Here is a 12,892-nt window from a genome sequence, read left to right on the forward strand (position 1 = left end):
ACTGGCAATATCTCGTCTGATGCATCCCGAGACCGCATTAGCTTTTTTCACAGCCATATCACATTGGCAGCTCATTGTCATCCTGTGATCAATCAATACTTCGAGGTCCTTCTCCTCCTCTGTTACTTCCAACTGATGCCTCCCCAGCTTATAACAATAGCTCTTGTTGTTAATCCCTAAATGCATGACCTTGCACTTTTCACTATTAAATTTCATCCTATTACTGTTACTCCAGTTTACAAGGTCACCCAGATCTTCCTGTAGCTTTCCTTGCTGATCACTCCCATCTTCCATTCCTTGTTGGCTTTCTGCTTTTCCTTAATCACCTCTCTGAAATGCTTGCTCATCCAGCTTGGTCTACAACCCCTCTCTATGAATTTCCCCCCCTTTCTTGGGATGCAGGCTTCTAATAGTTTCTGCAACTTTGACTTGAAGTAATTCCAGGCCTCCTCCTGGGATTCGTCAGGGAAGGGCACGTGAGATGTAACAAATACGACAGACTCTAAGCTAGGGCTCCTTGGCAGTCTGGGCTATGAGATGAATGAGCACATATGCTCTCAGTTTGGCCCTGCCTTCTTTTGGGACAGCAATAGCTGGCTCCAGACCACCCCTCGGACAGACCAAGGGCTACAGGTAACTCATTCCAGGCAGACTTACTGCCTCTGGGCTTGCAGCCTATGTTCCAACAGCAAAATCTGGCAGAACCCAGGAGGTGGAATGAGTCAGCACAAAACAAAATGCAGTTATATAAAGCAGGGCAAAAAAAATGAAATAAAAGCTCATAAATTTTTCCCACCATTATTTTTAACATTAGTTTTGTGGTTTGTTTTGCAAAGTCTTGGTTGCACTTAACATTTCACTTTTTGCCAAAAATGTAGCAGAAAACTTTGCTACAAGATTTTCACATTTTGATACACAACTTCTGGAAGTGACTCAGCCGAGAGATAGAGAGACAGACAGACACACGCAGGTCAGAGCTGGAGGTGAAACTCAGGAGTTCCTGTGTCTGTACCCAGATCACTTCAGCACACCTCTCTCAGCTGGATGGAGTGCAGGAATTTGCACACTGTCAGGTTATAGAAGCCAGGGCCTTGTTGGTGGCCAGAGTAGAGGGGCATGCATTTGGGGAGCTCATTTTCTAAACAAGGATCCCAGGGAGATGATGCAGTGCAGAAATAATTCTACACCAAAAGGTCTTGCTTTTATTCAGGTAGAAAAGTGACTGCTAGGGTCAAGTTTCTCCTCTGTTTGGAATTACAAGGGATTGTTCTCATATTGGATGGGAACACAATAGGCCAAATTTATCTCTGGCATAATTCCATAAAAGTTAATGGAGTTATACCAGTGATGAATTTAGTCCAGTCTCTCTCTCAACTAATCAAGTAGCCAGCAACGGCACACCAAGGTTTCATGGTAGCAACGTCTACAGCATCATAATAGTGGCAACGTAAGCAAATTTCCCATTGAAACGTATGAAACTGACTAGATCCTGCCAGCTTCACTATATAGTGACAGGGAACCATGAGTGGGACCCACAAATCTGTCTTCCTACTGGAGAGTGAATTCACTCTCTCTGAAGTTCACCTAGTCTGAGGCCCAAAATATTTGATATTATGTATTATTAAAATGCTAAATTATCCACACACAAAAAACCCATCACCATCGCACTTTTCATAAGATCAGTGGTTTGCCTCAGAGTCTTGACCAAAATTTCCCCCTGCTTGTGTTGTGTGTCATTTGGTTGCTACACTCCACTCCAGCAGTGGCTGCACAGTATATAGAGATTTAAAGCATTTTGAGATGAAAAGTGGTACATTAATATTATTATTACAGCAATAAAGGTCTAGTCTGTGCTATTCAAAGACAGAGACTTCGGGGATTTGCTATGAGGAAATTTGTACTAGCCCTCTCCATCTCATCCTCAATAAGCTTTTCAGTGCAGTCCTTCTCTAGGATCAAGCGAATGCGTATTACATCACTACTATTTCATCAGGTATGACAAGCGAAGTGGCTGTATGTATTAGGACCATAAAACCCTTCAGAGGTTCTTTTTTATTTCTGCTTAGCTGCGTTTTCAGTTAATTACAAAACGGAGATTAAAAAGAAGAGTTAGAAATGTACGCATTCTAGGAACCCAAAAGCTCTAGTAATTTATAAAACAATGTCCGCTTGCCAAGGAATCAGAATGCCGTATTCACTGTTTCATTACATTAATTGATGGTCTTCGTTATTGTTGCTTTAGCTTAAATTGTCATAGGAGAAACAATTGACAGCTGCAAAGCCATGTTGTGGGGCCAAATGCACCAATGATAAAAATGTAATTTAGAAAAAGAGGAATGTTTATGGACTGCAAAGCACATGCTCAAAAGAAGAATGAACATGCTATGAAAAAGCATGCACAAGTCTGTAAATGCACTGTGGATTGACATCATCAATCACGACAGTGGTGTTTGACTTCATGCAATTAGAACACTGAGATAGAACTTCAGCCTTAAAATTCATTGGGGAGAAGCAGGGCCAGATTCACTAGTATTGTCCAGCTTCTTTGTGCCACTTCTTTCATGAAAAGCAGCCAGGGTGCATTGGTGAATCTGGGCCATGTTGTTTAACAATGTACATGGAAGTCTGCTAGATATACTGAAATGCCTGTCAAGACTGGGTGGTTTATCCTCAGGGGTTAAACTCTTTCTCTGCTGATCATTTAAGGCTTTGGCCGCCCCCCAATCTTGGGGGGGGTGGGATGATACCCTACTCAGTCTCTGCTTGTTAAAAATTTCACTGATGTATGGCTGGGTGGTCCAGAGCATTAGTATTATCATGGAGACTTTCATTTCTAGTCACCGGTTCTAATCCAGCCCACATAAGCAGTGACCAACAGCTACCATTTGATAACTGACTGGTGCTTTATGACAAATTAGTTTGCTGTCTTAGGGCTGGTATACACTTGAAAGTTATAACAGTCAGTTACAGGTTTGATTTTTTTTATATTTTATTTCTTTTTTACAGATATACCAAGACAAAGCCATAGTATAGCAGTACAGTTATTCCCCTTCCCATATATAGGAAGAGTTCTATCAGTAAAAGCACTTTTATGCCGGCATAACTGGTATGTGTACTGTACGTGTACACACCACTTTAACTATACTGGAAGAGTTAATGCAGATGTCTCAAACTCAAATGACCACGAGGGCCACATGAGGGCTAGTTCATTGGCCTGAGGGCTGCATCACTGACACACACACCCTCGCTGCCCCCGGCCCTGCCCCCACTCTACCCCTTCCATGAGGCCCCGCATCTTCCCACCCCTTCCCTGCCCCGTTCCCCATTCCCGGTCAATGGGAGCTGCGGGGGGGGGAGGGGGAGGCGGTGCCTGGAAGCCAGGGCAACACACGAACGGAGCCCTCTGCTTCTCCCCCTCCCAGGCCACGGGGACATGATGCCAGTCGCTTCAGGGAGCAGCGCGAGGCTCGAGGGGGGCAATCCTGCAGCTGTAGTTTGCCCACCCCTGGCCTGGAGGTAGGCCGGGGGGGGGCGGGCACGGGCTGCTTAGCAGGCCGCAGGAAATAGCCCCGCGGGCCGCCACATGTTTGAGACCTCTGAGTTAATGGAGTACAACTTTCTAGGCCTTGCCTACACTACACATGCTTTGTCAGTATAGCTATACCAGCAAAACCTCCTAATGTAGATGCAGCTTTTATGCCAACAGAAGGCATTTTTCCATTAGCATAACACCACCACCTCCCTGAATGACACTCGCTATGCTGAGAGAAGCATTCTTCTGGTATAGCTGTGTCTACACAGGGGTTTTACCAGCATAGCTTGCCAGCATAGCTCCCCCGACCAACAGAGCTATGCTGACAAAACTCTAGCCAGGTGTAGACCTGGCTAGAACAATGCCTTAACCAACTCCCAGTGGATAGGTGTTGAAATCACAAAAACACCACTATGACTGATTGAATGAATCACTGAACTGTCCTCTCACCCCTGGACCTAGCCTTCACTAAAAAAAATGAGGTCATGTTAGAACATGACCGTGAGTCATGCTAACCAACATGATGTTAAAGCATGACTTCATAATCTGTGTAGACAAGAACAAATTGTGTTTAAAATTGTGTCAGCTGACCAAGTGTAAGCCCTACTGGATAAGTACTTTGCTACTTGCTGTACAAAACAAAATTCACCAAATAAATAAATCTAGTACAAAATTCACATGTACATAAAAAGAAAAGGCTTTAATTCTCCTGCTATGCTTGGTTGTATAGTTTGCTGTTTCATAGTGTTTGCTTTGGTTTCATACGTTGTCAGTTGTATTTTGTCTGAAGTGAGCTCTCTTTAATTCTAGCTTTTTAATTTTTATTGAATTTTAATGAAAATGTTAAAAGCTGAAACCAGACACTTATTACAGAATTAACATAAAGCACAGAATAGACCTATTGATACACATAGTCACCCCTTGAAAAGAGCCGCCCCAAGCCCGTGCTTGGAATGCTGGTGCCTAATGCTGGCCCTGGCTCCAGAAAGTGCTAGGTTTATTTTCTAATTTAAAAAAAACCAGCTATAAAAAGGGTTTACATTTGCTGAACCTTACCTCCAAAAGTCCATCCTCTGGTAGATCTGTACAGTGGACAGCATTCTGAATCTTGTTTTTACCAAAGATGGCACGCAGGGTTCCAGGTCGGAGGTGACGGGCTATTTCCTATTGAATATATTAAATATGAACCTTATAGCCATGTTACATCATAGACAGTACAAACACACATCAAGTAAAGAATTCATTGTATGTTGATTAATATATGTACAATATACCAAAAATGAAAATTAAGAGGTAAGTTCCAACTTGGACTTCATGTATGCATTGTGTGGCTGAAAAGCCATGACCAGGATGGGAACCGAAGGGTGAAAACAGTCTGACATGAATCTAGTGTAATTCATAGATTCCAAGACCAGAAAGGACCATCTAATCTGACCTCCTGTATAACACAAGTTACAGAACATTCAAAAAATAATTCCTAAATCATTTATTTTAGAAAAAACATCCAATCTTGATTAAAAAATGGTGACTGAGAATCCACCATGACCCAATGCTGAATTACTCTCACTGTTAAAATTATTCCTTATTCCCAATCTGAATTTGTCTAGCTTCAACTTCCAACCATTGGCTCATGTTATGCCTTTCTCTGCTAGACTGAAGAGTACATTATTAAATATCTGTTCCCTAGGTGGATACGTCTAGATTATAATCAAGTCACCCCATAACCTTCTGTTTGTTAAGCTAAATAGACTGAGCTCCTTGAGTCTATCACTATGAAACCACCAGGGATTGTCAGCAGGGATAGAACTCAGGACCTTTCACAATATGTGCCTAAGCACCTAACACTTGAACTAATGGAATTAGCTGTGCATATGTAGCAAGCTCTTATCCACTAGATGGACGAGTCACTAGAGATGAAACACGATCACACACACTTAGCTAATGCAGAGTGCTACACTAGCTCTCCTCCAACCTGAAGAAGCAGATTTTCACTTTAAATTTGACATGGTCAAAACTGAGCTCCTGATCCACCCTCAAGACCCTTCCTCTTTTCTCTGTCACTGTGGACACCATCATCTATATTCCTCCTTATCATTCAGCTCCATAACCCCAGACACCAACATATTCAGGCTATATCTAAATCTTGCCCTTTCTTCCTTCATAACATTTCAAAGATCCACCTTTCCTCTCAGTCCACACCCCCAAATTGCTTATTCAGGCGCTCATCTCACATCATGACTCCTGCAACCGTGCCCCACTCTAGTCCATTCAAAGCTTTGCTGCTGAGATCATCTACCTGTCCCATTGCTCTGACCATGTCAATCCCTCCGACCTCATATGAGTCCTGTCTCAACCATACCAAATAAAAGTTTCTTGCCCTTACCTTCAAGGCCTCTCACAATGTAGCCCAGCCATACCTACCTGCTCTATTATCTTATTGTGTTGTCATTTGTCCCCTTTGCTCTGCCAACAATGCAGGATTGACCACCCACTTGTCTGTCTCTCCCACAAACACCTTTGAGCTTCCTTCCATTCCATCCCGTAGGCATGGAATATCTTCCCTGAAAAAGCCACCATAATGCCACTGCCCTGTCCTCCACCTTGATGACTACAGAACACCACCAGCTGAGAGGGGTCACGTAGGTGATGAGCTGAGACTATTGCTACTGAATGGCTGATTTGTCTTAACAACAAAATATACACATACCAATCAACTGTGCACACAGCTAGTCTCTGGAAAAAACATGCTCATGCTACTCTTACCCTGGCTTTTCACACTCCAGTTTCATCCACCTGTTATGTCTTGTCTTGAACTAAGATTGAAGGAGGGACGGCATTCAGCCCAACCACCCCCAATCTGACTGAGGCCTGCACATACTTCTGTAATATTAATGGTAATTTAGTTAACATGTACCCATCTGAAAAGCAATTAAGCCATATTATGGCTGGATTGAATCTGGCCCAAACCACTTTCTTATGCGAAGCTTCATGTTCCCATTGTTACTGTGTGTATGCCAGGGTTAGGTTATTGTTTACTTGTCGTTATTGCTTTACTCTTTAGTTGTGGACACAGGAGAACACATGATGAAGACACTCTTCATCTCAATGGTATTTACAAGGATTTGCTTCCTAGTAAAGTCATGGGAGTAGTTGAGAGTAGGCATTGCCCCCCCTCCCAACTGCAAGCCATGGGCAGATGCAGAATTTGCCCCCTCTCTCCCCCACACAGCCCCATTGGCCTGACTGGAGCTGCCCCCCCAAATATAGAAGTCAAACTACACCTATGAGTAAAGTCCTAGAGATTCTCTTAAGAAATAAAAACCTCCTATACCAGATCATGTATTGGGATCGCCAATAACCTGAGATTGAGGAGGGTACAAAAATCACATGCGAGTTTACTGCATCTGCTTTGTACTTAAGTGAAGCCTGGCTTGAAATGACTGCTGATCCCAGTTGGCAGAGAGCGATAACAATTTGGCTGCTAGAAGCTTGAAGAGAGCTCCAGGCTTTCTGTCTTTTCAAGTAAAATTTAAAAAGACATTACAAATATTTCTGTAGCCATAAAATGTTAGCTACCACTTCAGCAAGAATTAGCTTAGAGGCAGACTTGAAAGTCAAAGTTTCATGTTCACACCTTTTCCCCTCCAGCTTATCTAAAATGCTGCTTTTAAAATCATTTTCCCCTCCCACTGTTCCAAACACATCCCTTCTTTCTCTGAATTCCTTCAGCACTTTCCCCTCACTTTTTTCATAAAATTCAATCTCCTTGTCCTCACTTTTACATCCCTGCAGAGTCTTGCTGTAGCCTACATCTCAGCTTTCTTTTCTTCCTACTCCACTTCCCAAGCCTCCCTTCTAAGTGCCTCGCATCTGTCCTTCTCCCATACTGCCTCTTATACTTGGAAGTCTGGTTTTCCTTTAGCATCCTGAGACCTCCCAATCCTTCTCCAAACTTCCTCCAGGAAGCTTTCCACAGTGGCTGCTTGCAACACATCTCTCATCTCATCTCTTTCACAAACTCATGGCACCTATTGTACTAAGTCTGATTTTCCTGTGCCTGCATTAGATCATAGTTCACTGAGTCAAGTTTTGTGTCACCTTGTATGTTTAGTATAAAATAAAAAGAATACTTCTTGAGCAATCTAAATAGATTCCTATTGCCTTCAGTTACTATATGTGACCAGAGATAAGACAATTTGCACTAAGTAGCCAAACAAGGGACCAACAAAGAATCAGTTCCCTTTTAATTATTAGTTCTTCAGTCTATTGCAGAAACACCAAAAAACCCACCTCTGGGATCAGAGACCCAGTATACTAGGCACAGTATAAAGAACCAACACAAAAACAGTTGATCTTTAGTTAAACATTTAAAAAAAGTATTGGAAATCCTGAGGATACTTCCTAAGTGTCATTTCAGACGGGTCATTGTCTGTAGAACTCAAGCTACAGCTCCGCTACAGAGCTTACAGCGGCAGGGCAGCACTGCTAGTGCAGACGTTCCAAGCCAATGGGAGAGAGTTCTCCTGTCAGCTTTGTTACCCCAGCTCCTGCAAGGGGTGGTAGCTCTGTCAGTGGGAGAAGCTCTCCCACCAACATAGCATGGTCCACACCGGCACTTATGTCGGTGTAAATTACATTGCTCAGGGGGGTGGATTATTCACACTCCTGTACGACACAGGTTATGTCAACATAAGCTGTAGTGTAGACATAGCCACAGTCCTTAGTGCAGATCTTAAGGTATATGCTTATTGCTTCCTATGTTTGTTGTTATACAATACATTTCTATTGCCTCTTTAGTACCAAGAGAGACACTCAAGTATATGGTCCTCTTATTTTTAATTAAGAAAACCAAAAAGCATTCTATTTATTTCAGTTCTCAGAGTTTATATTTTACACGCTATATATGCCTATTTTCATATTCTCTCCATTATATACATATATATGTCTTTTCACTGTGCAGGAGTAACCTTGCCCATGTGGAATAATTTGCAAATTCTATGGACTCATTTCTCCTTGATGAGCATTGGGCATTACGGAAGGCAGATTTTGCATTTTTCCTCTTGCCTTTAGTAGTGATAATTGTCAAAAACAGACTGAAAACAATAAAAATCTTTATGATGAGAGGGCTGGTTACTTTTGCTTCAACACTTCAGGTTAAATGGCTTTGTAGTTAAGAATGGAGGAAGCATTTTTTTAAAAATTCAGAATTGTAACAAGTGTCAGACAAAGTGTTCCAGCCATAATGCAGATTCCAAGCAGATTAAGCATTCAGTACAGATGAGCTAGCCCAATGTAGCCAGAAAGGCAGGTGGTTAAAAGGATTGTTAAACGTGCATGTGTACTGCCATTTGTTGTGGACATGAGATGGTCCTTAAGTGTAATTCTAGAGGCAGCCACTGACATCAGGCACTTATCTTTTCCTTCTCATTCAAGATCTGTATAAAGTGGTCTATCCATAAAGGGTCCTTTTTTAAAATAATCAGGCCATCATGCGGTTTCACTCCTGGCGAATGGTGGTTCCAATACCCTGGTGAACCAAGCACCAATTTGTTCAATCTCAATGTCAGGTTTACAGATAAGATGGGCAGAATTCAATTTGAATTTTTTAAAATGCGTTGACAGATATAAATGTTTCTTTAAGCATTTTTTCTGTTTTGATTGTTTTAAAATTTCACAGTTATAGGAAATTATGGGGGGGGGTCAAACAATTATTTAACATCAAGATTCAAAACATTAAAGCTTTATAACCATTAAAAGACAAATTGCCAACATCATACGCAAAATATACAAAACAAATACTCGAAATCAAACTCTAAGTTCTCAAGCAGCATTTATCCTACTTTGCCTATCTGTCATTGATAGAAATAGTTGTCATTGGTTTGTATGTGTACAGTGAAATTAACATTTACCAACATTGACTAAAAAATCTAATCCTTCCAAGCCTAGTTGTAGATCTAATTTTTCACCGCTTTGCCCCTAATGATATGGAAATGGTTGCCCCTTCAACTTTGCCACCCACAAGGATAATTAAGAAGACACAATGACCACAATTGTCTTTCAATGCCATGAGCTCCAGAATAGACTTTCTAGCTTTTGTAAAGTTTAAAAACTCAGGAGATCATCTCCTTGAAAAGCAAGTGACTTCAGTATCAATGGTGATTAAGTCCATCATGAAAAACACCATGCCCACAAATATGCCTGTCTTGATCTCTTTAAGAATGGCCCTATCTCAAGTGGCAACATCCTGACTTAGTTTCTGCAATATATTCCAAATGATAATTTTTGACCATAGTCTTCATTGCTCTAGACACCACTCCTTGTTGCCTCAAAAGTCTCAGCAAGGAATAGAATTAATTCATGTATTATACTTCAGGTCAGACTAGATGATCAGTGGTCTCTTTTGGCCTCATAATCTTTGAAAGAGCTTGAAGTTCCTGTCATCTTTTGGGACTTAAATAGATCAACTTGAAATGTCTTTGAAAATAAGGTCACATTTTAAGATAAAGATAACCCTTTCCAAGTCACAGAATACCAAGTTAATGCTTACGACTGATGCAATGCACGACACCATGAGGAGTAGTTTGTCTGAACTCGCCCTGCATGCCATTTGAGCAGCCCATATCCACCTCTGCTCCTTCTAAATTCAGGTCAACCAGTTTTGAGATATGCTCTTCTATTGTGATCACTATCATGCCTAAACTGGTTTTTATTCCACAGGGTTATACCATCTGCTACGTAAGCAGAGCCTAAGGTTTCCCAATCTGCACAGATCTGACGTCAATTTAGCCATCAGCAACTGTAAGCGATAAGCTTTCTGTTTGTATTCCTGAGATACTTCCCAAGGAGACTAATTTGTTGTCTTTATAAAGTCTTTCATTTGTTTGGGTGTTAGCGTAGTTGCTCCAAGATGCTTCAGCTCTGGCCTGTCAGTTGAAGAATATTTCAGAAGTCCGAAAACCTGAAATCAGGCTCCATGTTAAACACTTGGTTCTCTTCCTTTATTTTATGAAGTAATTAGTAATAAGAGCTTGTTGACAAAGTGACGCATTTTCTGTTTACATGCACTCCACGTGAGCAGCAGAGAGGTCAAATACAGATAGGGAATCAATACTAAAGGTCTAATACCCACTTCCAAGTCTTACCAGAAAATTTCCTGTGCTTTCTGAAAATTGCAGTAAAAACTTTTAATTGTTTTGACATGTAGCCAACTGATATGTAGATTATCATAAATGGAATGAGAGTTTATATCTAAGTTCCTTATATTCTTTAGCATAATCTCCTATCCCGTGCATATTAAACTTACTTGGCTTTAGGCCCTCAGTATTGCCCTCCACTGATTCAAGTTAATTTTTTTAAGCTCCAAAACACCCAGCCGAGGTGGTTTGACATGTTCCAGACATTTTTCATTTTTTTTTAAATCAACCAACTCTGTGCACATATAGTTGTGTGTTTAAAGCAATGTGTGAGTCAAGGATTGATTTGCAAATTAAATTGCCTGGCCCAGGGAGCAGCAGCCAAGTATGCAATTGCAAGGCAGTAAAAAATGTATCAGATCGTGTTTGGCAGCAGTAGCAGCAAGTAATCAAACTGGAGTTTATTTTACTACGAAGTCTGCTCTGACTTGGTTGACAAATTCAACTATTGCTTGCCTTGCTGGTTAAAAAAAAAGGCAGCGTTTGAACTCGGATTGAAGCCACGTCCCTTTTGCGAGCTATATTCACCCACTTAAAATCAAACCATGCTCTGTATTGTAACCTCAGCAGCTGCTGCCTAAGCTTGCAAAGTCTCTGAAAAATTGCTACACAGCCTATTCTCTTCAGCTCGGCCTTTTCTTTTTCCTCTTCCCTGAGGCAGTTCAATTCTCATTGCTTCACTCCCACTCATTCCCTCTAGCCAACCTTCCCTCTGACTGGCAGCCGAATGGTGCTGCAGGCTTGATATCACTCAATCCGCCCACAGACTTCCTATTCTGTGGGCAGGAAACTTGACACACTTACTAGCCCAGACAGCATTTCTACTTGTCCTGGACTTTTCTGGTCTACACTTGAGCACAATGCTGGTGCCTAAATGACTTCTCACAGAAAGTTATTCCATTGCATTATTTAGGAATGCATCTGCCATAAACAATGGCCAAATTCAGATCTGGGGTAAACAGGTGTCATTCGTATGCAAGTTTCTGGGCTAGATTCAGTGGTGATGTAAATGAAAAGTTACGTATGAGGTGTAAGTTGGTCAGAAAATGCATGTAAATGGTAAAATAACTCGATTTGGAATTCAGTAGGTCTGCAAAACGTGTGTAAATTACATGCTGACAGGTGGAAGGGGAGTGTGCAGCAAAGAGCAATTAATATGAGAGTGTAAAAAAAAAAAAAAGAGGTAGCCAAGCTTCGTGTACTCACAGTCTTCAAAAAATAGATTAGTTGCTTTATTTGAGTTCCATTCCCAGATCTGTTTTGACTCAATGTATGACTGTAAGCAAGACAAGATGGGTGAGGTAATCTCTTTTATTCTGTTGGTGAGAGAGAGAAGCTTTTGAGCTGAAAAGGAGCTCTTCTTCAGGTCTGGGTCCTGAGATCTGACAAAGAGCTCTGTGTCAGCTCAAAAGCTTGTCTCTCTGACCAACGGAGGTTAGTCCAATAAAAGATATTATCTCACCCACCTTGTCTCTCTAACATCGTAGGATCAACATGGCTACAACCTTGCATACAATGATGACTTTAAGCAAGTCACTTAAACTCTATCGCTGAAATCTGGCCCCAGTGAAAGTCAGTGGCATTTTTGCCATTTACTTCAATGGACCCAGGATTTCACCCTGTGTGTTTATTTATCCACCTGTAAAACGTGGACAACAATACTTGCCTATGTATCAGGGGACATTATGGGGTTTTACTGATTAATGCTTGTACAGCACTTGGAGGTCCTCAGATAAAAGGAGCTATACCGGTGAAACACAACATTACTCTGCAAGCATTCTGACTGAATATTACCCCAGCAGAACAAATGGGGCAGGTATTTCTTCCTCCTGAATTTTAGGAGAAAGAGAAAAGCAATTTACACTCACAAAAACAGTTCAGATAAAACTGCTTCATTGTACACACATGCGTGCGCACGTACAGTTAAGTTCAAAGACGCTGTTCCTGAAATCACCACAAACTTTACTCATGCTGGGAAAATTCAGAGTTTGCCCAGTGTACAAAGATAGCAGGGTCCAAGATGATGAAAGTTACGTCTGGTCATTTCTGGCTTCGATTCTCCCATCACACACATGAACAAAGAAAGAAAGAAATGCAGAAGAGGAAAGAACTACCACAAAATTCTACAAGATTTACCTAGCTAAGCCACCTTACTCCCTTCAAAGGG

The 12,892-nt window shown here is 41.4% G+C and overlaps 1 protein-coding gene across 3 annotated transcripts in view; it reads right to left on the reverse strand.

Moving 5' to 3' along the window:
* NME7 (NME/NM23 family member 7) overlaps positions 1-12,892 on the reverse strand; it is a 172,620-nt gene that overhangs the window by 24,870 nt on the left and 134,858 nt on the right. For 2 of the 3 annotated variants that reach the window (XM_039527483.1, XM_039527489.1), the window contains exon 11: positions 4,589-4,696. The exons of the other annotated variant lie outside the window; for it this stretch is intronic. In XM_039527483.1, coding sequence (XP_039383417.1) covers positions 4,589-4,696 — 108 coding nt within the window. The remainder of the gene's footprint in view (positions 1-4,588; positions 4,697-12,892) is intronic. 3 annotated transcript variants of the gene reach the window in all.

The sequence above is a fragment of the Mauremys reevesii genome, linkage group 1 (genome assembly GCF_016161935.1).
Source record: "Mauremys reevesii isolate NIE-2019 linkage group 1, ASM1616193v1, whole genome shotgun sequence".
Classification (NCBI taxonomy): Eukaryota; Metazoa; Chordata; order Testudines; family Geoemydidae; genus Mauremys; species Mauremys reevesii.